This window comes from Haliotis rubra, unplaced genomic scaffold, assembly GCF_003918875.1.
Source record: "Haliotis rubra isolate DU_JTF1 unplaced genomic scaffold, ASM391887v1 Scf466, whole genome shotgun sequence".
NCBI lineage: Eukaryota > Metazoa > Mollusca > Gastropoda > Lepetellida > Haliotidae > Haliotis > Haliotis rubra.
The window spans coordinates 128,219-156,134 of NW_025767153.1; the positions used below are offsets into that span (position 1 = coordinate 128,219).

At 38.8% G+C, this 27,916-nt stretch overlaps 2 protein-coding genes across 2 annotated transcripts in view; both read left to right on the top strand.

Annotated features, from left to right (window-relative positions):
- The first annotated feature begins 3,279 nt into the window (after positions 1 to 3,279).
- Positions 3,280 to 27,916, top strand: part of LOC124290456 (receptor-type tyrosine-protein phosphatase mu-like) — a 49,635-nt gene continuing 24,998 nt past the window's right edge. The window contains exons 1-5 of the mRNA XM_046727160.1: positions 3,280 to 3,312; positions 16,765 to 16,828; positions 16,997 to 17,116; positions 17,202 to 17,429; positions 19,065 to 19,250. Coding sequence (XP_046583116.1) covers positions 3,295 to 3,312; positions 16,765 to 16,828; positions 16,997 to 17,116; positions 17,202 to 17,429; positions 19,065 to 19,250 — 616 coding nt within the window. The 5' untranslated portion in view covers positions 3,280 to 3,294. The remainder of the gene's footprint in view (positions 3,313 to 16,764; positions 16,829 to 16,996; positions 17,117 to 17,201; positions 17,430 to 19,064; positions 19,251 to 27,916) is intronic.
- LOC124290460 (protein draper-like) lies at positions 22,139 to 24,829 on the top strand. The gene is made up of 4 exons (XM_046727166.1): positions 22,139 to 22,344; positions 22,928 to 23,008; positions 23,337 to 23,427; positions 23,624 to 24,829. Exons 1-4 carry the CDS (start codon positions 22,179 to 22,181, stop codon positions 23,787 to 23,789), a joined length of 504 nt encoding a protein of 167 aa, XP_046583122.1. The 5' UTR covers positions 22,139 to 22,178; the 3' UTR covers positions 23,790 to 24,829.

Consider the following 27,916-nt stretch of genomic DNA (forward strand, 5'->3'; position numbering starts at 1 on the left):
CCTGTTATGAATAGAATGGATATTATGGCAATAAGTATGAAACAATGTTTGGCACTAAACTGTGATTACTTATTATATAAATAAGACGGATGTGGACACGGAAATTAATTTCATTGAATGACTGTCTTCGACTGTCATCCAATAGTGTATGGCAGCTTCCCAATCCCTATAGTGAGGACCGGCACCTTTGCAAAATGAGACTTAAATTATAATTAGTTAGATAATATTTCGTTTGTGTTTTCAAAATGTGCAGTCTTTTAATAGCTTCAGCCTTTGTTTGAAACTGACCTCTAGACTGTCAAAGTCAGAATGACCTTATGTTGATTAGATCGCATTTATAGGTGTGAGAGATAATGGTCTCGTGTCTGTTTAGGCAAATCAAATATACAATATGTGACGTTCTGTTTCGTCCTTTTTCTTTTGAAGGATTTTTTTTCACAACATAAAGCATCGAAATAAGAGGAATGCATCCCATCACTGGGGTAATTTGGTATGAGCTAGTTAGCGAATAAATTAATTACGACTGTTGATTTGCTAACTGCTTTCCAATGTGACAAGATAAACGTCTCTGCTACCTGCCGAGTGGATTTTATAACATGATTATGTAGAGTTTGCACTGACTCGCCAATATTTCATTCGGTTCGAACGGTTTTCCTCTTTTCTTTTTAGTAATAATTACTCTCTCATTTCAGCACTCATTAAAACGTTTGTTAATATTGTTGGTGACTTCACAGATTTACTTGTACTTACATTAAATGTATTGTCCAGCCTCCTTTTGTAAATGTAAAATGTATGTATATTTCAATGGATAACCATACGCTACCCTGTATAAAGTGTAAACTGATGACGACGGGCATATAGCCCAAGTCTTTACTGAATAAAGAATCGAATCGAATCGAATCGAATTTACTTAAACTTCAAATTCAATTCCCCACAGATTTTGCTCAGATTTAAGAACACCTAAAAGGAATATTGAAGTCGTTAGCTGTCCTAATATATGACATATTCATACAATTGTAAGTGAAGATGACAATAATTCAGATACACGTTATATTAATTACATTTCAAATGTTCACAAACTGCTTGCCTTTGCAGAATAAATATGGGTGATAACAAATTTGTTTTTGCTGCAAACTGGAAATTTTGTGTCTTTTGTATTGTCTGTACTGGCAGCTCTGGAATCACTGATTCGTTGAATGTAGGTTAGTGTGACTTAACTTTGAGTGTGTCAACATGACCACGTCCATCGTAATTGATGCCACGTTTCATTGAAATAGTTGCAATGGAGAGTATCAATATGACTTAAATGATAAACTATTTCTTATCCATCTATGTGTGAAGCACTCGTGAAGAGCAACCTCCTCCTGGTGGAGGCTGGGTAATGCTAATCGGCCTTCACCCGTGCGGACTCGGGGCAGCATGTGGCCACACAACAGGGCCTTCCGTTTGCCGTGGGTTGCACCTTGGTGTTAGTGGAGGAAGGGATTCTGGTGGTTGATGGCACTGGTTCCATGAACAGTGTTCCTTTGCCCAAAAGGCCAATTCGACCCTAGCTTCACATAGACGGGTGGTAGAATGGGTTCTATCAATCGGCTGGTCAAGACATGCCCAATGCATGCAATGCATTCATGTTCCAATTTCTTGGCACCATTGAATATAGAAAAATAATACGATTCATGAAACTTTTTTTATAAACATGTTCACAGAGTCGTATGCCAGACAAAACTCCAATTCTTGGGAACGGCTTCTAGTAGTTGAATCAAGAAATAACCTTACTTTGAAATTAAATCTCGTTGCTAACTGTAAAGCTGTTGAATGTGTCTGTGGTAAGGAATGAAAATGTTTCAAGGCTTCCGGGCGGCTCTCTTTTGGTTGAGAATTTAAGGAAACAACAAGCTACCAATCTTTTAAAGTGTACTACTTTTGCAAATATTGAAGTTACTGGTGAACTTAATAAAGCTTTTGAATATACTCATGACACCAGAGCTAATAACGTATATTATCAACTCCTGAAGCACTTATCAGTTTCAGGTTTAGAGACCCTTTTAAATATTTTGGCCATCGGGGGGATTTCCTCCTTCACGGCGTGATGCTATAACTGTTCCAACTCCTAAACCTGGACTCGACCATACGGATCCTTCAAATTTTCAACCAAACTCACTTACTAGCTGTGTTTGCAAAACCATTGAACGCATGATAAATAACCGATTAGTTTGGTACTTGGACACCAACGGAAACTAACGGATATAAAATGTGATTTACGTAAAAACAGAAGTACAATTGACCATTTAGTTAACAACATGCGGTGTCGATCCTTTACAATTTAGAAGAAGCATACGACTCTCCATTCCTTTGTTAATTATTACATGGTTTATTGTATGGGTTTATATTCATCCACCCATCCATCCATCCACCCACCCATCCATATACACACACACACACACACATATATATATATATCGTAAAAACCATTATGTCTGCATTAACAATGCATTAGAGATATTCTTATATCAACTTGTTTAAGTTATTAGTCAATCAACTTATTAAAGTTACTAGTCACTGTTGCTTTGAAAAGTAACTGATTTGACATTTAGTTATTTAGGTTATCTTTTCATAAGTGATACTTAATGCTCCAGCAATCATTTCAAAATATCAAATGTATTATATAAGCACGCTTTTTAGATATAATATCCGGCAACTGAATACATGTACTCCACATTCCCATCACGAGTGTCCATTCTGTCTCGAGGAGACCAGCACATCCACATTCAACTTCAATTACGCTTAAGTCACAGTCATTTGATAATCGAGATGAATAAATCTCACAAAAATACAAATATTTTAACTTTTAAGTTATATCAAGCATCTTCATCTTAATCAGTTTCATGAAAGTAATATGATCATATATGTCCCAATGAACCTTACCTACCAACTATCATGTAACAGCCAGTCAGTATCTCCCAGTACATGAAGGCATCTGACACCTGATAACAACAAGCATGAACAAAGCAGGCCAGACAACCGAAGCTTATTATTATGCAGTCAGGATATCTCATTAACCGGGCACATTACTGAGTGTGTGATATCTGCTAGGTGTCAATTTAGACGTCTAGCAATTGTGAAGGAATTTCATGTGTGTCCATTCTGATGGGCGATCACAATATCATTCTGTGCATTACATCTTCAGCTCAATTGCTACTAATACTGAGAAGACGATCACAACGGGATAGAAGCCAAGTCATACGATATCCGTGTGCAAAGGAGGATGTACAAGAAATCCTTAACATAAGGACGATGTTGACGAGGATAAAGGTATCACACTAACTCATTTATCCTTGGGATGTGTGCGTCTTTACACTGTCTTCCGGTTGCATGTTATAGACATCTTTTAACATTCTAAATAAACCGATTCGTGACAATGTGTCTTCGACCCCCCGTTGTGGACCCGGGGGGATATTTGGTCCACCAACCCGTTTGCCGTGGGTTGCATCCCTGTGTCGGTGGAGGACGGGATTCTGGTGGTTGAGGGCACTGGAGCCAGGACCAGTGTTCCTCTGCCCAACACATCACTTCGGCCCTGACTTCACCTAGACGGGTGGTAGAATGGGCCCGGTTCTACCAATCGGCTGGTCATGCCAAGCCCTGTGCATGTATATTGTGGTGCACAAATATTTTATATTGTTAACTGTTTCTCTCAAATGTCTTGGCTTTATGATGTTTCCTTCGCAATTCAAATTAGAACTTTTATTCTATAAATTGCCTAGAGTCTTCTGCCAAGAAGGTGGGCCAATCTGGTGGAGTAATTATTTATAATTCTTTTGCTGGAGTATATCATCCAAGTATCCTTGGTGCTGCAAGTCGGAAATCCACTTGTTTTTAGCATTGTCTATATGATACTCTATGGTGGGTGGGGAGCTTGGATGACGAACCAATATAACAACAACCATGGATTATCAAACCCCTAACAAGAAAACCAAACGTCCACTTGAAAACGATGATCAGCAACGACCCTCCATATCTATCGATTATTGGCCACGATTTTTGGTTATCGAGACTCTTGACAAGACTCCATTAAAACTAAACCCTTTTGCAATTTGTAACGGTGTCTCTGGAATAGCAGGAGAAGTTAAAAACATCAAACGCTTGCGTACAGGATTGCTGTTAATCGAATGTAACAGAGAGTAACAAGCAACCAGCCTGCTATCAATTGATGTGTTCACTGGAGTCCCGGTTCTGGTGTCAGCTCACACAACGTTAAACACCCGCAAAGGTATTGTTAGAGATCGAGATCATCTATTTGCAGACATGACTGAGGTCGATATTGTATCCGAGATGAAAGACCAAGGAGTTTCATTCGTCAAAAGGTTTACAACCCGGAATAATAATGAGATTATTCAAACAAACACCTACCTGTATTCATTTTCTGCACCACTTCCTCCAAAGTCAGTCAAGGCAGGTTATTGCAATCTGAACGTTGATGTATACATTCCAAATCCTCTGCGCTGCTTCAAGTGTCAGAAATACGGACATGGTGTTAATACTTGCACATTGTCTGTTACATGTGCTCACTGTGCTGAGAATACACATGTAACAGAAGATTGTGATAGTATTTCTAAAAAATGTGCAAACTGTTTCGGACCTCATTTGTCTTTTTCTAAAGAATGTCCCATTTGGAAAAAGCAAATGGAAATTAACAAAGTCAAATTTTCCAGAAACGTCAGTTTTGCAGAAGCCAAAAACAATTGTACAGTCCACTGACCTCACTGAGACTTACGCCTCCGTCACCAAAACTCCTGAATCGTCCTCAAAAGGAACTACTTCACTAGTAATCACTTCATCAAGCTCATGTCAGACTGACTTGACATGGGTGAATACAGAACATCCCAAATCTATCTTTCCTGAACAGTCCACTCAGACAACACCACCTTCTACACAGCGAAACATATCTCCTCCTTCTCAGTCTCGATCTCAGTGTGAAAAGAAGAATGAAAAACAAACAGTAAAATCGAAAACCAAAACTAGAACAGAACCTTCGAAACCAACTCGAGCTCATAAAGGGTCAGATGATAAGATCAAATTGTTTAATAGATTTGGATCAATGGAGGATATGGAAGTGTCTGACACCATCCATTCCAGGGCACATAGTTGGTCGCCCTCGAAAACCGTGCGGGATAGATCCCCAGTCAACCCACAAAAAAGATAATGTATTCCAAAAATATAGTACAGTGGAATTGTAGAGGATTAAGGACTAATTTTAATGAGTTACATCTATTAGTCCAAGTGCATCCGCATTCTGTCTGCAGGAAACATATTTAAAGCAGACAAATACTTTTAATCTACGTCAGTTTGATGCCTATCATTATTTCTCACCTCCGGGTGACAGGGCCACTGGAGGGTCTTCAATCCTTGTAAAGCATGACGTTATCCATAGTCCTGTTACACTCACAACTAGTCTCCAAGCCGTTGCTGTGAGACTAACTCTTCACGTTACCTTTACACTATGCTCTCTATATATTCCGCCTTCTTCAGCACTCCAGCAGTCTGATCTTCAAGCTCTCTATGACCAACTTCCTAAACCTTGTATTATCATGGGTGATCTTAGTGGCCATAACCCGATCTGGGGTGGTACAAACACTAACTCTAAAGGCAAAATACTGGAAGATTTCATATCCAATAATGACTTGTGTATATACAATGATGATTCAAGCACTTATCTGCATCCTGCAACTGGCACTTACTCTTCTCTAGATTTGTCTCTTGCAGACTCTAACTTCCTCAATGAATTTGACTGGTCAGTCCACAATGACCTCTGTGGAAGTGACCACTTTCCAACTATCCTCTCAGAAATCTATCCATCTGATTCTACATCTTATACAATATGGAACTTTTCGAAGGCGGTCTGGCTCTTATTTCAAACTTTGTGCACATCTAAACTTAAAACTGAATATTTCAGTGATATAACTGATCCTATTGAGGTTTATTCTGACGTTTTACATGAAATAGCTGATGCATGTATACCAAAGTCCTCTACAACTCCACATGTACGGAAACCATGGTTTAATACAGATTATAGGCAAGCCAGAAAAGCGAGGAAAAAGGCAGAGAACTATTTCCGCCATCACCCAACTGTCCATAACTTAAATAAATTTAAAATACTCAATGCGAAGGCACGTCGTACCTTCAAACAAAACAAACGGCAATCTTGGAGGAACTATGTTCTCCAAAATCAATTCACGTACGCCAATGTCCAGAGTATGGAACATGGTTCAAAGAATTAAAGGTAAAGGTTCAAAATCTGCTGTTCACCATCTTAAAGATGGCGATAATTTAATAACTGACAAATCTAAAATTGCAGACAAAATTGACAAAACTCTTGCCAAACATTCTTCATCGGCAAATTATGTCCCTGAGTTTCAGAGATATCAGAAACAACAGGAAAAGACAAAAGTTAACTTTGAATCAAATAATGGTGAAGACTATAATGAACTGTTTTCATTACATGAGCTATATGCAGCTCTTGAGCAAGCTCATGACACTGCAGCGGGTGATGCCAATATTCATTATCAGCTACTGAAACACTTACATGCACCATGTCTGGTCACACTTTTAGATATATTTGACAAAATATGGACGTCCGGAAATTTTCCTCCCTCGTGGCGTAATGCCATTGTAGTCCCCATACCAAAACCTGACAAGGATCAGACTGATCCGTCCAATTACAGACCAATATCTCTAACTAGCTGTGTCTGTAAAACCATGGAACGTATGGTGAATAATAGATTAACTTGGTATCTTGAAACCAATAACCATATAACAAATATTCGATGTGGTTTCAGGAAAAATTGTAGTACCATTGATCATTTGGTACGTTTAGAATCCTTTGTCAAGAATGCTATAATTAATAAACAACATGCTGTATCAATTTTCTTTGATCTTGAGAAAGCTTATAATACGACCTGGGAGCATGGCATTTTGAAGGATTTACATGATTTCGGTTTGAGAGGCCGTTTGCCTCTTTTTATATCACAGTTTTTACAAGACAGACAATTTCAAGTCCGAGTGGGTTCAACCCTGTCTGATCATTATAATCAGGATCAGGGTGTCCCTCAAGGCAGTATTTTGTCTGTCACATTGTTAAGTATCAAGATAAACAGTTTATCAAAAGTTTTAAACGATTCAATTGATGGATCACTTTTTGTGGATGATTTAATATTTCTTGTCGTGGTAAAAATATGCATACTATTGAACGGCAATTGCAGTTGTGTTTAAATAAAATAAATAAATGGTGTCTTGAAAACGGCTTTAAATTTTCCAAGTCCAAAACTTATTGTCTACTAATTTTTGTAGAAAATATAAGCCGCATAAAGATCCAGAACTATCTTTAAATTGCACTCCCATCAAAGTTGTTAAGGAGGCCAAATTCTTGGGTCTAATTTTCGACTCCCATTTAACCTTTTTGCCGCATATTAAATCCCTAAAAACTAAATGCCTGAATAATAAAAATAATAATAATAATAATTGCATTTATATAGCGCATCATTCACTAATAAATGCTCTGTGCGCTTAAGATGGAAATTGACACTTGAAAAGAAATGTTTTGAGGACAGTCTTAAAGATGTTAGTGACTCGCTGGTTTTGAGTTCAACCGGTAGCGCGTTCCACTTCATTGCTGCACTGAAAGCGAACGACCTTTTGCCAAAGTTGGTTTTGATGTTTGGCACTGTCACTAGCATTTGGTTTTGTGATCTCAGTGAGCGTGAGGGCTGATACAGGGGCAGTAACTCTGCGAGGTAGTCAGGGGCCATTCCGTTGAGACACTTGTACGTCATTATTATAGTTTTGTAGTCAATTCTTGCGGTGATAGGTAGCCAGTGTAAATCGTTTAGAATTGGAGTAATGTGATCGAAGACTTTAGACTTTGTAATGATTCTTGCAGCAGTGTTTTGGAGGGCTTGAAGGCGACGTAGCTGATCTTTGTTGACGTTGTTGAGGAGGCTGTTGTAGTAATCTACTCGGGACATGACCAGAGATAGGACAAGTTTTGAAGTAGCATCAGCACTCAGATAGTTGCGGAGTCTTCCAATGTTCCTGAGATGCATATGGGCCGTGCTAATGATGTTAGAGATCTGCTTGTCCATTTTCAGATTTTCATCGAGAATAACCCCTAGATTCTTGACCTTCGGGGTTGGAGTTATGGCAGTATTCCCTATTTGGAGAGATGGCTTGTCAAGTTTGGAAAGTGTTGTTTTCGATCCAATAAGCAGGAATTCTGTTTTACTTTCATTAAGTTTCAGTAGGTTTTTAGTCATCCATGTCTGAATGTCATTGCAGGAATCAGAAACTGTGTCCAACGATGGCAGGGCTTCTGTGGTAGGGAATGAAGAATAGATTTGATTGTCATCTGCATATTGATGTTGGTTGACTTTGTGCTTGTCTGCTATTCTTTCCAGTGGTGTAGTGTACACAGAGAACAGCACTGGTCCTAGCACGGAACCTTGTGGGACGCCACTCCTGAGATCTGTGGGACATGATGTTTGCTCTCAATCTTAACTACTTGAGATCGGTCTGATAGGTAAGATTGGAACCATGAAAGAGCAGTACCCTTGACTTTCAGGTCACTTTCCATTCTTGACAACAACATGTGATGGTCAATAGTGTCGAAGGCTGCCGAAAGAACTTTGTCAGAGTTAGGTCAACTTCAGGCCTCACCAGTTGCCAAGGAGGAGAAGAAAGAAGACGGCAAGGAGCTATTTTTTCCAGCTCAATGCCGGCAGCAGAAATGAAAGGCTTAATTCTGTGCCCAAGAGGCGGCATAGGAGAAGGTTTTTTGTTGTATAAATCCTCATAGAGGGGATTAAATGCAGGGTTAGACTCGCTAGAATATAGTTTAGTAATGGATTGTAAAGATAACTTTATCCGACGTTGTGTAAGAGAATGCTCATCTGCTTCAACATATAGACTATCAATAGGAGAGGTTCTAAAGGATCCAAAACAAATGCCTGAAGGCACTTGATTTGTTGAAAGTCGTGTCTAATTCAAGGTGGGGAGGGGATCAAGCTACCCTCCTCCACCTATATCGATCATTGGTTCGCTCGAAACTTGATTATGGCTCCATCGTATATGGTGGAGCCTGCAAAAGCAACCTAAAACTTCTTGATTCTGTCCACCACCAAGGCCTAAGACTTTGTCTTGGGTCCTGTAGAACCTCTCCTATTGATCCTCCGTTTTGTTTCCCTTGTGATGAGAGAGTCACAGACAAGCATCTCCTGCTTGACTGTGTCGAATTCTCCATCATAAGGGATAACTATTTCAATGTTAAAACTGTTAAGGATCTTTTTAACACTGTTCATGTTCATTTAATTCTTGGTTTTTTAAAAGAAATTGATTTGATTAATGAATTTTGATTAATATGTTCTGTAGATAGATGTATTTTAAAGCTACGTAGTTTAGATGAGCAACTTAGATTGTCAGTGGCTGTACCCTCAAAGGGGGTTAAAGTACTGTAAAATTATTGTCCTCCGGAGAGGGTACGTAAGTCCCAATACATTCGAAGTGGATTTAAACCTACTACCATTTTAATCGTAGAATATCTGTTCGTTTAATTTGTGGCTAGATTTTCTAAAATTGCTAATAGCTTAAGGAATGGTGTAAATCCAGCTAGGGTCCATGCAGGAAGCAAATGTACTGTAAGTCCCCATGGTTCCTAGTATGGTGATCTACCTTCAGTTGTTGGCGATCTATAGCCCGTTTTTATATTGTATTGTCTTCGTAAGTAAAATAGTTTTACATGTTCATGCTAGTTTTAGACTCCATCTGTGATACTCTAGTTATTTTACAGTCCTTCGATGACTGATTATTTAGCAACTTTAATTTATTGCTTATATAAAACATTTCTCGTCACTATATGGCTTAAATATTGCCGATGTGACGTTAAATATTAACTCACTCACTCACTCACTATTTCAATGTCACATGTTCTCGTCACGATATGGCTGAAATATTGCCGATGGCACGTTAAATTTTAGCTCACTCACTCACTCACTCTAGTTATTTTACAGTCCTTCGATGACTGATTATTTAGCAACTTTAATTTATTGTTTATGTTAAACATTTCTCGTCACTATATGGCTGAAATATTGCCGAGGTGACGTTAAATATTAACTCACTCACTCACTCACTATTTCAATGTCAAATGTTCTCGTCACGATATGGCTGAAATATTGCCGATGGCACGTTAAATTTTAGCTCACTCACTCACTCACTCTAGTTATTTTACAGTCCTTCGATGACTGATTATTTAGCAACTTTAATTTATTGTTTATGTTAAACATTTCTCGTCACTATATGGCTGAAATATTGCCGAGGTGACGTTAACTTCAAACTCACTCACTCACTCGTGACAATATGTTTACAGTTGTCATTCGTAATCCAAGTTGTGTCAACAGTGTCTACACCCTGTACCCATAACTCATGTGACACGGGTGTAACAATCAATCATTGTTGTAGTCTGTTCCCAAGGTCATACCTGCTCATCACCAGCCTATGATACCTATTGTAAATGTGTCTTCTAGATTCCTCGACTAAAAACGTTCTAGATTAAGAGTTGAAACTTCATATATAAGTACTTACACAGGCAAGCAGAATGTATGTCAAGTCAAGATAAGTTTTGTACATTTTGTAATACATAATAAACAGATTTTCTTTTGTTTTTCTTTTACAATTATACGTCCATCTCTAAACGAAGTAACGAAAAGTACATGTCAAGTCTTAGCTTAACGAACTAAAGTGGTGTGTCCAACTCTGTGATGCTGCTATAAGATAAAGAATACAGAAACTACTAATATACATACGTAATATTCATTCATTCGCGAAATATATGTGGGAGAGACCATACCATTAATGTAGGAATGAAATATATATAATGTCATTCTAACCTGTATTGGACGATACGCCATAATTTACAGGTGGGTTTTAACTCTCTCAGGAAAGTTACAGTGGGTAATGTTGGTTTACAGGAATATCCCAAACAAATACAGTTTTTAGTGGCTTCCATATTAAAATAAAGAGAGAACAAGAAATAGATCATCACATTTTATAAAGCCTTTGTGACGCAATACTGCACACGTTGCCGTATTGCATCGTGAAATGAAATGTAAATGTGTAACTCTCTACTCCACTCCACTCCACCCCACTCCATTCCACTCCACTGTGCCATTTCGTCAAACGTGTGCAACATGCATATGAATTTATTCTGCTTCCACATATGCCTTAAAGGGTCACGCTGAAGACCTGGATTCGATTCCAAGCATGGGCACAATGTCTGAAGCTCATTTGTAGCCGCCCCTCCTAAAACCATCTTTTTTTAAAAAAAATAAGTACAAGTCATAAAACCCTCTCTTTCTCCATCACAAGGGATAAGTATGTCAATGTAAAAACTGTTAAGGATCCTTTTACTACTGTTAATTTTCATAGAAACATTGGGCTTTTTAAGAAATTGAAAGTTCTGATTATGTATTTTGTAAACATATATTGGTATTTTAAAACTATTTAAAAAAAATTCGAAACTGACATTTAAGTGAGTGTATCCTCAAAGGGGGTTAAATAAGTGTTAAATTATTATGCGCCTGAGAAGGTCCGTAAGGCCACATCTTTCAAAGTATATTTCATCTCACCACTTTTTTAATTGTAGTATATATGTTCGTTTAAATTAATGGCTAAATTGTCAACGGCTGAGGGGGTGATGTAAATCCAGCTAGGGTCCATGCAGGTAGCAAAAGTACTGTAAAAGTCCCCGTAGAATCTTGCATGGTGATCTACCTTCAGTTGATGGCAATCTATAGCCCATTTTATATTGTATTGTTCTATTTAGTAATATCGTTTTTGATAGCATGCGATTTTACTTTAATATCTGTGATATACTAGAAGTTTTACTGTTCTTCGACAACGGTCTTTTCATTTCTAATTATATTGATTTATAATATACTAATTTAATGTTTTCGTCACGATATGGCTGAAATATTGTCGATGTGACGATAAATATTAACTCACTCACTCATCTGTTTATCTGTCTGTCTAATCCTACTAAGAGCAAACATTGTTTGCACATATCATATATCAGCAGAGGGGAGTAAACAATTCATCAATCACATGACCCTTTCCCTATCTCGATGTTTCACTTCCTGGTGGCCGAGTAGTGTACAGTGTTAGTGTACAGATACTGTACTACAGAATTATGAGGTTTTCATAAGAGAAGTAAGCACGGACAAATTTACGTTCTTTTCGTTGTAATTCCGTGTGTATATGCGAGTAACTGCACGTGTACCTTGATGGTGACCACACATCGTTGTGCTTTCCTAAATGTCCCATTTAACCATACAGCTTATGGGCGGCTATTGTAAACACAGCACGATTACTTTTAAATGACACCCTATCTTGTTCAAATATCTCAACACCGACGTAAACCTGTAATGCGCACGGCAAACACCCATTCATTACTATGTACACTTAATAGAAATATCATTGAATCTGTTTTAACTGATAGGACGAATACAATGTGGCTTACCTGAAGTTTTCATTATATGTGATTTTTCATTATTTGAAAAAGGTTCTTGCAATCATTGCAATTTGTACGAACGGAATTACGCTACTGTGCCTCGATGAATGTAGATGAACTACCAGAATTGTCATATCCCCAGAGCATACTTACTGTTCCTCGATGAATGTAGATGAATTGTTAATTTTCCTACTTTGTTAATGAGCTATTTTCAAAGAAGCACCTCTCATCATGAACCATAATGTTTTGTTACTGTCTGACACACATCACTACTCCCTTGACGTTATGTATAATATTGATTCCAGAAAACCTTCCGATGTTCAGTAAATATTTGTGATAGATGAGTACAGGTGCTTACACGAGAGAAGTAGAAAATGCCGTTATATGATAGGTTAACACGATTGTGTGTCTTCGGATGGCAACCATTATAATACATTGGGACTAAACACTATGGCTGTATATAAGTCGTTGAATACAAAGTGGCGGAATCACGTGACTTGAAATTAAACACTTCCACACAACACTTCAAAGTACAGACTGGCTGACAAAATTAAAAGTTTATCAGTTATGCATTCCAGTACAGTTCAATGTGTCTTACGTAGAACTCATACGCAGTCGTTTTCATTACCGAACTGACAAATGCATTCATGTCAGCTTTGACTCTCCTAGCACGTACATTTCCATAGGTAATATATATATATATATATAAACGTGGCAAATTGTTGCACCAAAATGCAAACTGCAACACTGCAACATTGCGGCCACACGACAAGATATCCGTTACATATTCATGAGGGAAAAAATATCAAAGCCGATTTAACACTAGACCAGGCGCTTTGCATAAGCTACCCTATATTCATCCACAGTAAGGCGATGACGACACATGACTGTCAACCAGATCCTCACTTAGCAGTACCTTGGAGGTAAGGTGATCTTTCCTGTTATTCCATTTGCAGTGATCGTTAAGAGGTGATCCTCACATGAATCAATTGCAGTGAGCGCTTTGAGGTGATCCTCCCCATTATTTTTGGGCCTAGCGCTAAGAAGTGTGTTCCCCAGTGATTCAATTTGTATTGAGCGTTAAGAGGTGATCCTCCCAATGATTTGTTTAGAGCTAGCGCTAAGGGGTGGTGTTCCCAGTGATTCAATTTGCGGTGAGCGTGAAGACGTGACCCATACATGAATCAGTGTATAGTGAGCGCTAAGTGTTGATGTTCCCCTTGATTCAATTTGTACTGTGCGCTAAGAGGTGATCCTCCCCATGATTTGTTTAGAGCTAGCGCTAAGAGGTGGTGTTCCCAGTGATTCAATTTGCGGTGAGCGTTAAGAGGTGATCCTCACAAGATTCAATTGCAGTGATCGCTATGGGGTTATCCTCCCAATGATTATTTTTGGACCTAGCGCTAAGAAGTGTGTTCCCCAGTGATTCAATTTGCGGTGAGCGTTAAGACGTGACCCTTACATGAATCAGTGTATAGTGAGCGCTATGGGGTGATCCTTCCCATGATTCAATTTGTACTGTGCGCTAAGAGGTGATCCTCCCCATGATTTGTTTAGAGCTAGCGCTAAGAGGTGGTGTTCCCAGTGATTCAATTTGCGGTGAGCGTTAAGAGGTGACCCTTACATGAATCAGTGTATAGTGAGCGCTATCGGGTGATCCTCCCCATGATTACTTTGGGAGCTAGCGCTAAGAAGTGTTATCCCCAGTGATTCAGTTTGCAGTGAGCGTTAAGAGTTGGTGTTCCTCATGATTCAATTTGTCCTGAGCGCTATGAGGTGATCCTCCCCATGATTCTGTTTGGAGTTAGCGCTTAGAAGTGATGTTTCCCAGTGATTCAAATTGTAGTGAGCGTTAAGAGGTGACCCCATGATTCGTTTTGGAGCTAGCACTAAGAGGTGGTGTGCACCACGATTCAATTTGTAGCTAGCTCTTAGTGTTGATCCCCCATTATTCAGTCAACAACGAGCATTAAGGGGTGAACGTAACAGCAATTCAATATCAATATGTATCAGTGGAAACAAAATATGAAATCTATTCATTCAGGTTTCCTGATTATACGATCCTGACCGAAACTGATTCGGCACTTTGTTGCTGAGCTTGCAAGACCCCGCTTCTCACTGAACGGTAGATGGCTGACATATCACTCTGAACAGAGTAATCAGAGTGAGTGAGTTTGGTTTTACGCCGCACTCAACAATATTCCAGCTATATGGCCGCGGTCTGTAAATAATCGAGTCTGGACCAGACAATCGAGTGATCAAAAGCATGAGCATCGATCTACGCATTTGGGATACGATAACATGTGTCAACCAAGTCAGCGATCTTGACCACCCGATCCGTTAGTCGCCTCTCATGACAAGCATGGCTACTGAAGATCAATTCTAAACCGGATCTTCACGGGTTGAGTCATCAGAACGGTGTATACCTTTTGTGTCTGGGCCAAATAAGGCGATAATTTGGGGTCTGCTCGATATATAGGGGAGACTGTTCATCTGCCACCACAGAAACCTTCCCAATATGAAATAAAACTCATTGAAGTAAATGCAGGTATATTGCCCAGGGCTACTGTTGTTAACAATGCCCGTGGGACGCTGTTACTGGCCCAGGTGCAATACTTGGTATAACCGCGTGTATTAAAGTCTATGTCATATCATTGTTGCAACTGTACCATATTTGTAAAACAATACGACACCTACTCAGATATTCAACAGCTATCACAGTATACATCGTTTTTCTTACCCTGTCCATAAGTCGGTATATACTGGTTGTTATGTTCACAGACACGTTAGTCAATTTTGTAATGTGTGTCATCTTAAACCAACGAGCAGCAGCTTAGTAAGATGATACAGGAATCGTGACCCGTCATGCACGTATTGAGGACTGTAAACGTATATATCGCTGCCGTATCACTCCCCATACGACTGGGAAGATGTAATGCTAAATATATACGCCGTCGAGTAAGGAAAATATGCTCTTTATGAATATTCAGTCTTTCTCTAGCTCACGTGATCTATTTCCCACCAAGATCATTCACTTCCTCGTTGGTAACACCCGCACCAGGAGAAATATCATTACTTCAGAAATGTGTTGCTTTTGGAGATGACTACAATATGTATTGGATGTTATGAAATATAAGGTTTGTTAATTAAATCTTTAAGAAATGTTTGGACCTGCATAGACTTCATTCATTCATTAAATTATGTATAAATACAGTTCAAATTAACAATATTACAAACATATTTCCAAACTGAATTATATGTTATTAAAATATACCAGAATATATTTAGACACGAAACTCAATATCGCACAAACGTGACAATCAACCCGTTACTAGAAAATTGAAGTTCAATAATGATATGTGGTTCCCCTTGAGTATTTTCACTGCGGCTACATTTTAATAAACACAAAGTATTGTTTAACCTTTGTACAGGGAAATATTTACTATCTACGACTGACTGAGTTTAGTTTTACGCCGCTTTTAGCAATATTCCAGCAATATCACGGCGGGGGACACCAGAAATGGCCTTAACACTTTGTGCCCATGTGGGGAATCGAACCCGTGTCTTTGACGTGAAAATGGCGGATGAAAAACTTAGAAACCATTAATATGAAAGAAGCTCGCACACACACCTTACATAATAGGTATCTCGTGTACTGCAATGGAGCACCATTATACATAACGAACACTAGTTATATCCAGGTATATTGCGGTAAAATTATATTTCATTGTGGAAATATTTCGTGTCTTTTGAATAAAGCATTGAACATAATTCGTCGTAAAGCCCGTCGATTCTAATGTTTGACTGGACGCCTGTGGGACAACCTCACGATATCATCTGTCAATTTTGGAATACGGCGAAAACTGGTGATGAAAAACTTAAAAACTGTTACTAAGAAAGGAGCTCACTCATTCCCCTACCAAAATGGCGAACGTTATCCATTATACTGCAATCTGGCCCCACTGTATCACGAACCATTGCAATATTCTAGTATACTGGAATAAAATGATGTTTCATAGTGGAAGTATTTCGTATCTTTTGATCAAGACATAGAGCATCACTCACCGAAAGAATTCAAGCTTTCAAGCCCGTCAATTCTAATGTCGTGTTGGACGCATGCTTAAATATGTGTGCAATAACACTAAATTTAAGATTCGCTGTTTATGTGATGAGAATAATGGAAGTTTGCTATTCTTTGTCTTTTCATTTAGGAATCCAACATGCGTTGGTTCTGGATTGGACTGTCCATTGCCTGTGTCTCTGTGACCCTCACTGGTAGGAAAGTTATTCCCAGAATGTGAAATATGTGAAAACATTTGATCTTATATGCTGTGTTGATTAACAAACATTTTCTATCTTCAAACACCATAACTGTTTTCACTGTGATAGATCAAGTTTGAAGCAGCAACAATCAGCCAATCTGAGGTATCTCTTTTCAAACAGATGCCGAGTGTCACTGTAACACCACTACTGCCTGTACCGTGTTCCCCTCTACTCCCTGTAGCCAGGTCGGTGATCCAGACAGATGTCAGGAAGGATGGTTCGGTTCCTACTGTCAGAAACGTGAGCATGATTTAGATTGGCAGATGTAGTGTCATGTCAACAAGTAACTGATATTTGTGCTACTGGTTATGTATCTATATTACAGAAAACATCGCTTTGAGGAGATCAAGCAGCCAGAGTAGCACTTTGAACAATGATCCAAATACCTTTGGAGCAGGACTTGGTGTAGACGGCAGAGCCACCACAGATGCCACGAGCTTGCCATGGACATGTGCTCATACAGCCAATCAGTCAAACCCCACCTGGACTGTGAACCTGACCACTTCAGTTCCGGAGAAGATACAACACATCAGACTCTATATCCGTGACAATTGTAAGAACATACACACATAATATTACTGCCCTACATAATAATGCTCCTCTAGACTATAACAAGTGCCGACTTATATGATGAGCTGATAGCACGGTGCTGTTCAGATGCTGTGATGTGCTTTGTACCATCTGTCCTTCATTAAACGAGATGGCCTGGTCCCCTAGTCACGTATCGGTGAAATAGATTCTCTAACTGAATGTTCTTACCTGCGATAGGTACTGTTATAGTCCAGGACAAAACTGTTTGAGTGGCATTCTAGAAGTTGGTGGTATACAGATGACAAAACTTCATGGATGGTCAACTTCTTTATTTTCACAATAGAGACGTTTTGGTATATTCTTGAAAATGGTATAAGAAGAAATACCGAAACGTCGCTATTGCGAAAGTAAAGAAGTTGATCATCCATGAAGTTTTGTCATCTCAGGACAAAACTATACGTTTGGGGCTAAACATGGGGGATAGTACCAACGTTATTTCCTTGATAGAGGCGATACTATCCTGCACTACAAGAAGGTATTTGGTTGAATTGCAAATGCCATCAGAAATGGAACATTGCCGGAATGATAACTGCATTGCATCATTGGCAACCTAAAATATATGTGAGATCGTGAGACGAACCCAAACTGCAGTTGATCGAATGACTTCCTTACTTTAATGTTGTGATATTAAATATAATTTGTCGAGGTTTGAGCAAACTGGGATAGCAGATGTTTAGGTGTAAATGTAGCTACAAGTAAATGGGTAAGGTAACATGAACAATGTACTTCTATTCAAATTATGTATTTAGTATGATTACACAATGCCATTTAGAAAGTGGTCGAATGTAACATTTGTTTTATTTGGGATTACACTTTCTTAGTAAAGTACAAATTCTAGTACTTGTTGAGTTGAGTCCCATCCGGGATTCGAACCCACACCCTCAGAGTCAGGCACCTAATCGCCAGCACACAAAGTCAGCCGCCAAACGCGCTCAGGTGGAAGTCGCGGTGGCTGAGCGATTAGGTGCCTGACTCTGAGGGTGTGTGTTCGAATCCCGGATGGGACTAAACTCAACAAGTACTAGAATTTGTATTTTTCTAAGAAAGAGTAATCCAAATATAACGTAGGTTATATATTTAATATACCAGAAATATAAAATGAAGTTAGAAATAGTTGCTCCCCATGTGAGAATACTAAGAAATTCAAGAAACAAAGGTAAAACCTCAAATAATTCACTGTGAGACCAACAAACAAATCATGTTACAAATTAACAACTGCATTATTTAATTATCTGGCAGTGTGTCTTTTAAGTAACTGTATCCTTCGAATCTCAACCAAGTGTCTTGTCGATTAATCAGAGCCGTTGATAACCAAGGGAATTTCGAACATGTATCACTTTTCATTCGTGTTGATGCTCCATTTATAAAACGACACCCGAAAGCGGTTCTCTACAGTTTATTTTTCTTCATTCTGTACACTTTTTACATATTACTATCGAGGTTTCTTTTACTGCATAGGGTTCGCTTTACCATGCTTCATATCCGATCTAGTTCGATAAAATGTGAGTAATAAGTTTTCATATTAAATCATCTATGTAACAGTTAACAGACAGAATACATTTAATACTCGTCACATTTAGCATCTATCTGTGTACAGTTCAGGAGAGAAACAACGGCATTGAAATACTTGTGGGCAGCCAGCTGTGCTACAACTGGTCATCAACTGAACATCCTCCTCCTATAGCTAACGTCACCTGCCGCCAGCCACTAACAGGAACCACGGTCACTATACGGATACCTGGTCAACAGAAATTCCTTGTACTATGTGAAGTGCAAATATTTGGTATGTGATTGCTGTGTGGTTTCACATTTTGGGCAACTTTGTCGTATAGTATGAACCATACACTTTCCATATCCAGCCTGGAACAAAATCATTTGATGTTAACAAAGTTCAGTGGAAACGGCATTTGTCTCCGAGCAGTGTTTCACCACACCTGCTGCACCTATGTGGAGTTATAGTCGATACAATTCCATTGCATAAGTTGGCACCCGTGAAGATCCGGATTAGAATTCATCTTCAGCAACCCATGCTTGTCGTAAGAGGAGACTAACGGGTTCCGGTGGACAGGCTCGCTGACCTGGTTGATACATGTCGTATCACAATTGAGTAAATCAGTGTTCATGATGTTGATCACAGGATTTTCTAATCCAGGCTGGATTATTTACCGATCACCACCATATATATATTGCTGAGAGCTGCGTGGAACAACAACAACAACATTAGTTGTTACTTTGGTATTTTTTTCCACACGATAAATGAACAGGCATCGAAAGAAGAAATAATGAACAGATAATACACTATATTGGAAAATGCCAACCAGGATCGTAGCATTTCAGCTTATACTCAGGGTTTATCTGATTGACGTTGGATTCCTTTAATCAATCCTTCTACCGCAATAACTTATGCCATGTAATAATAGCAGTTAGAAAACACCTAAACATATTCCTTCTGAGATACGAAATCGTTCCATATATGTGCATGATACATGCATAAATAGAAAATCTTATAGTTTAACTGTAACCCTATGTTAAACAAATCTCAGTTTGCAGTGACGGTTGGTTTTCTGGAGATTGTGACAAACAGTGCCGATGCCTTAACAGTACTGATGTATGTGACAAGATCACTGGTCGCTGTTCTAGTGGATGTTTCCCTGGATATACCGGTAGCGACTGCCAAACAGGTATGTCCTGAAATACAAATCACGTTAAAAGGGGACCATTGGCAGATGTCTCATGTACCCGCAGGTACATGCTAACTACACGTCAGTCAGTCAGTCTACCTCTTTTATCATCTGATAGTATGAAAGAGGCGGGCGGTTAATATCGATGCATTTTGAAATAATCAGACTAGTCCTATCGAATAGACCCTCACAGATAGTTTTGTACAGCTTTCCAGAAACGACACAGATATAAAGTATATACTTTTTTAGTTCAATTGAGCGGTATATCAAGTTATCATTCCTTGTGATTACTTTGATTTGTGAAAACCATGAATAAATATATTTTCAACTTTGGGCAACCTTGTCGATATTAACAGGTTTGTATTTTGATCGAAATTGGTGATTCTATGTTTTAATCAGTTACACGTCGATGTCGTATTCATAGTATTATCAAACGTCAGACAATATCACCCTATTTACCCATGTTAGAACCCCTACTTATCCGGGTTAGAATGAACCTTCAGTAACCCGTGTTTGCCGTAAGAGGCGACTAACGGGATCGGGTGGTTCGCTGGCTGAAGGGATGGTGTAAATCCAACTAAGGTCCATGCAGGTAGCAAAGGCTAGTATGGTGATCTAGCTTCAGTTGTTGGCAATCTATAGCCTGTTTTTATATTGTATCGTCCTGTATAGCTGAAGTATTTTAGATTTAATTACTAGTTTTAAATATATGTATCTGTGGTAGTCTAGTTGGTTTTACTGTCCTTTGTCGGCAGATATCTAAAAATGATTACCTTGTTTTCATCGCTCTATGGCTGTAATATTGCCGATGCGATGTAAAAGATTAACTCACTCACTCATTCCTGAAATGTCAGTTGACTGGAAATGTGTTTATTATGATTCCGTTGACGCATTTTCTGAATTTCACAGTTCTTAACATTATCCTGTGAAGGACCCCGGATTGGCTGTTTTCACATCAGTTAACCTTTTAATTGGAAACGTGTGCACTTGTTTTGCATGCACGAAACGCATGACTGAATCCAGCGACAACTGGTCGGATGTCTGCGATGTGAATCGGATTCGTGATGATAGACGAATGTTCTTTTATTTGTTTATGCATATGTCCTCGTGGAGTATGTTGGGTCGTGTAGTCAGTGTAGTCTACAGTGTTAACAGTAAATGTCTGTGTGTTTGTACAGCATGTCCAGGTAGTTCTTATGGTATCAACTGCGCCTCCCAGTGTGGAAACTGCCTTAATTCCATCAGCTGTGTTAAGACAAACGGAACATGTCCTGAAGGATGTGCATGAGGGTGGATGGGGGATGGCAAAATGTTATGTCTGCAGCCTGAGTAAACGATGATCAACAATGGCAAAACAAACGGTCCTGGAGAATGGGCATCGGAACAGAAAATGGTACAATATGTCTACCTGGTAACGTGTGTTCTAAGTAGAGGGGCATTTTACACAATACGATTTTGTCATGTTTCACGTTTATGTGTCTGCAGCATGTCCAGATGGTTCTTATGGTATCAACTGCTCCTCCCAGTGTGGAAATTGTCTGGATGATGTCAGCTGTGAAAAGAAGGACGGAACCTGCCCTGGCGGATGTGCAGCAGGATGGATGAATGACACCATGTGCCAACGGTGTGAGTCATAATCTTGATGTCAAACGAATGTCCATGAGTTTGTATGCATGTTTCCCGCCTCATTGAGGACATCTGTGTCCTAGAGGATGTGGAGCAGGTTGGATGAACGGGACATGAATGCAGAGTGGGCGCGTATGATTCTAAGTGAAAAGTAGAAAAACGTATGAAATACGATTATGTCATGCTTTCATTGTGTATATGTGCTTGCAGTATGTCCGGATGGTTGCTATGGTATCAACTGTGCCTCTCAGTGTGGAAACTGCATCAATGGCATTAGCTGTGACAAGACAAACGGTATCTGTTCTGGGGGATGTGCAGCAGGATGGCAAAGTGACACATCGTGTCTACAAGGTATGTCTGCGTGATTTTAAAAGAAGGTTAAGCTTGGAGAGTAATTATATGCAATGGTCTCATTATGTATGCTTGCAGCCTGTCCAGATGGTTCCTATGGTATCAATTGTACCTCTCGATGTGGAAACTGTCTAGATGGCGACATCTGTGACAAAACAAACGGAATATGTCGTAAAGGGTGTGCAGCAGGTTGGATGAATGACGGCACATGTCTACAACGTGAGTAAAAATTACCTACATTGCACAAACATGCCATGATCATTTCAAGGCCAAACTTGAAGCATTCATATCTGCTATTTTGTGGTTTCACATCGTCACCATGTCCAGATGGAATTTATCTTCAGGAATCATTTAGCCTTTTCACTAGTGAGTGAGTGAGTGAGTGAATGAGTTAATGCTTATAGTCACAGAGGTATTATTGAAGACATGTAATGATAAATACACAAAATGTGACAAAGTGAAGTGTTCTGCTCACATCATTTACTCTTGATGTAGATTGAACTGGCTCTCCCGGACTTGGCACACACTCTACGTAGGTAACAAAAGTCGTTATGGCAACTAATGTTAGTCTGACTGTGGTCATTGCAATACACTCTGGCATCTAGCATAGTTAGCATAGCAAGTCAATGACACTCATTAAACGAGCTGCAAACAGGGACAATATCACAACATGAACGTTATGATTATGTTATGTCATAATATTCTTGGAATTAAACGATGATATACTGGACACCTCATTTACAGATATCAAATGTCTAAAAGGACAAATGTACTTTCAACGATTTCATATCTTTTCTTGCAGGATGTGCCGTGGGAACGCATGGGATTAACTGTACTTCAGATTGTGGGTGTGAGGGTCAAACGTCCCGTGACACGTGCAGTGGTGAGATGATGCAATATAATCATACACAATGAAATGATTCTAATCACCATTCTATCCTTCCTTTGTGATGCATTAGTTTGGAATGATAGTTATTTGATCTTATTTTTCTGCGAATTATATTTACGTTATCAACGCAACCTGCAAGAGCCAACTTGTCTGATTTGATTAAATGAAAACAGAAATTTCAGATTAGTGCTTACTCATTTTAAATTAGCAATAGACTCACAATGTAACTTCAGATTTATAGCTTACGTACATGGAATTTATATGTGCATGGGTGATGTTTTCTAAATTAAGTTCACATTTGTTTGTTTTTCTGATCCCACAGAAGAGGGATCCACCTGGGGAATCCCAGTGGCAGCTGTCATTGGTGTGTTCCTGATCTGCACAGTCACTGGATCAACCATATACATCAGACGGTAGTACAAAGTTTACTACAATCCCTTATTTTCGTTGCTTAATTATGTACGCTTGGAATCGTTGACCTGCAAAATACTTTCATGTACTATTAGCCTGAGTCTGTAAGTTTTGTTTAGAGCAAGGATCCATTTTTCCTTTCACGTTAGGATTCTGTTATATTTACAAAATAGCAAAATAAATAATTTTTTACGTCAGATTACTGAAACAACTGGAGAGCTTGAAGACCAAGGTGAGAGAGGAACACTATGTGGCACTTGATGCGAAGACAAAGACAACAGCAACAGAAAGTACATACGAACATATCGACAATGCAACGCCTTACTACAATACAGTCAATCATCTTCAGGATGAAACTGGATGAGATGACAGGGGAACATTCCATACTACAGAAACAGATACTTTTGTACCAACGTGGTACTTAGTAAATAATAACCATCACAAAGGGAAGCAGTTTTGGGGACGTGTAGTGCTTTATAGAGAACAGCATGTAAATGGTACATAGATACTTTTATATACACTTTTATGTTTTTCTCATCGATCAAACAATTTAAATTTAATGGAGCACCAGTTGTTAGTTGTTACAGGGACCACAGGAACAAGTGGCGTACAGGCGACACCTCAATGGCCATAGTGAGTGTACAAAATGAAAATAGAATGATGACTTTGTGTACTTTTTTGTGGTTACAGGACCTGGCATAATAGATGATCAGATGCGTACATATAACAAATGAAGGGCAGAAGAACTCATACATGACTCATGATTTGATTGATATCAAGTTTTGCACAATCATGTGTGTTCGTTATAGCATCAAACCATGTTAGCATAGTTCTGGTAGAAACGTATGATACGACGTGCTTCACATGCGATAGTCATAAAAGATAAATATTGACTCCTGTACATTATTTGTGAATGACACCCATAATCATATTTTCTACTTTGTTTATTTTATCTTTATCCTCTGTTGACGCCGTACATCATTTTCTGTTTTTCATGCTCAGTTAATCGAACCTGACTCTTCTCATGAAACGTATCCTTGTGAAGATCAAGCATGCACATGCTGTCTTACTTTGCCACTATTGACGGATACGAGAACTTAAAGGACGTCAAGGCTTGGTCTTCTAGGGCCAGGATTGTCACAAAATGCCTTAGGCAGTAGGGTGTAAAGCGGTTAGCGTGGCCAGCATGCTCGGCAGACCTCAAGCCAATTGAGTATGCCTGGGATGAACTCAGCACCAGTGTATCTCCCAGGACTCCACAGAGCTCTTGTAGAAGAAAGGAATGCGACTTGATAAGGAGCATGAAAACAAGGAGCAGCTGTGTCTTGGACACGCGGGGAGGGTACACTTGTCTGTATGTCACGATGTGTCACGTTTCTCAGCACATTAAACTTTACGATGACACTCGTAGTTCTATCATTTCTGAGAAACGTTTGTTTACATATGCTATATATCATTTGACGCTTTATTAATGACGCTTAGTATATAATTCAAAATAGATGTTTACTAAGAGGGTCATTCTATTTCAGTGCTTCAATGAGATTTCGTTTAAACGGCCCATCTGCATATGCAATGTTGTACATTGTATATGTAAACATTGATTGGCTTTATAATGACACCTTATCCCAATCCAATAAATTTGGTATCACAATCTAAAACCCCGGTATCACGATCCACTGAACGTGGTATTTCAGCGGTTAAGCTTGGTATTATGAAGGTAGTATTACGATCGTTAAGAATGTTATTTTGCTCCAATTAATATGGTATCACAATCATATTAATTTGGAAACGGAATCGTTAAGCATGGTATCACACTACGATTAGCTTGGTACTACAATCGTTAAGAATGTTGTCACAAATCGATGAACGTGGTATCATAATCGTTAAGGGTGGTATTTTTCTCCAATGAAATTGTTACCACGATCTTTAAGCCCCGTCTTTTGATCCTATTAACTTGGTATGGCATACCGTTTGTCATGGTAATACTCTCCTATGAACTTGGTATCACAATCGTTGAGCATGGTATCACTACGAGAGTGTGTTGTTTTATTTTTGTAATTTGTATTATCATTGATTGAGTTATGTTTTGAATGTGGGTTGTGGGTCACATTTCGCATCATATATGTTCAATGGCAACACTATTTTTAGCGGTACGCCATTTTGATAGTGATCCAGAGTTGCCTCCCTTGGCTTATTTTGTTTTGACTCCCGGTCCACAGCCCCTCGCTGCGGGTCAGAAAATCGATAAACTAAGCCTTGGTTTACTATCCAGCCCCTGTACTATATAAAATGTAAAGGCTCATCACAGAAATACGGTGACATGATCGAAAACCGGACAATTACGCACACGTCAATGAATATATCGTATTTTCAAGGTCTCACAAGTATCAAAAGCTCTTGTCCATATCTCCAATGTGTGTGTGTGTATGTGTGGGGGGCATATACATGCGCTTTCAGTGGGGATGCATTTGATGCTTTTTATTAAATCTACAAAGACCGAGTTGCTGTGCCGGAAGTTTACAAAACTAAGTCATCAGCGCGTGACTTCACTACCTCCGGCGATCTAATTGGCTAACACATTACACTGAATGAATGAATTATTATGTCTTTCTTTCAAAAATGATTTTTATTCGTTTTTAAAAATATTCTTACCAAGATAAAACATCAGACCGTGACATCTTGGATGAAAGACGTTTGAGTTTCCCTCTCATTTTCGCACTTGCATTTGTTGTCATTTTATTAACCAATTTGATTGCTCTGACGAGCTAGTTTTGTATACTTCCGGCACAGCAACTCGGTCTTTGGTGATTTGTACCAACAAATGAGTTGTGTACATCTTTCTGCCGTCACCTGCCTACCGTCTGTCTGTCAACATCGTCAAGACGGATTGTCGCGTCAAGACCGATTGTCTACTGACATTGTAAACTACCTTCAATTTGTATACCTGCAGTCACTGTAAATGCCAAGGCTCGTGGTGAGTTAATATTTTATATGTGACCCATTACTTTAGATTTGTGACTCAAATGCATTGTACTAGATATCTGTATTGTCATTCTTTGTAGTTTGCTCATTGTTTGCTCAATATGTTATTGAATATTTAAGACTTGTCTGTGTTATATTTTGCTGGTTCAAAGGGGATTCGTATATCTTTTGTCACGGCCATTTATTAACCGTAACAGTACCAAGATGAAATGGACTTGGTATTGCGATCGTTAGGCTTGTTGTCACTCCCCAATGAAGTTGACATCACAATCGTTATGCATGGATTCACGATCTGATGAATTTGGTATCACAATCGTTAAGCTTGGTATTACCCTCTTACTAACTTGGCTAAGCATGGTATAACGAACGTGATATAAAGATGAAGATGGTATTACAATCATAAAGCATTGTAACAAGATACGGTGAACTTGGTGTCACGATTGTTAGGCTTGATATCACTATCCGATGAACTTGGTATCACGATCAGTAGGCGTGGTATCACTCTTGGAATAACTTGGCATTACAATCGTTAACTATAGTATCATAGTACATTACGCATGGTATATTGAAAGATGTATAGCAACGACCATATGTATCTCTACAAACATGACAAAACATGATCGGTGTATGCACTTAATACCGGAAGATCTATTAATTCTACATTTTTCACATTTTACTTCCGTCAATCACTCATCTTGATTTCCTCGTGCTACTGAACTCAGTAGTAACTGAGGCTGTAGGTTAGACCCGGAATAATGACCATTCCTGGTCAATAACTTTATTTATTACGGCTTTATTTATTATTCAAAGCCTCGTCACTATAGGGCTGCAATATTGCCGATGTGACATTATGATGTAACGTGACAACGACATTAGAATCTATGTCGAAACGTCGCCATTCACAGAATAAAAGAAGTTGTATATACATAAAACTTGTCATCATTCTTCATCAACTCAACTTCTAAAATGCCCATCAAAGAAATGGTGTGTTCTTGACGATTCGACGGAGGCCATTCAGTTACAAAACAATGAAACATCAAGTATTATGGTATGCAAAGTTAACCTCCGGTCAGTAAATTTATTTATTCTATGGATTTATGATCCATCAATTCACATTTTCAAGACAGTTCCCAGCTAAAACAATAAGCTGCACACGATTTGTTTTACGTCCTCACGGGTATTAATATGGGGAATCATGTTACAATCACTCAGTACATTTTAGACCATACACGTATTCATATCTATGTCGACTCCACCCTGTTGCAGGATAAATACACTTGCCAACATTAACTAAAGCTATAGCCTATCGCCACCATGCAAACAATACAAGAGTCTTAATGATCTTGATTAATAATAGTCCACATACCTTTTGTCCCTGACTGATAAAGACTAATAATAATTTTCGTAACTTACAATGAACAGTTAATTCCTTTGTTATCTATTACACTAATCATTGTATATGTTAATGTGTGTGTTAATTTGTGTGTGTGTGTGCATTAATAATGCATT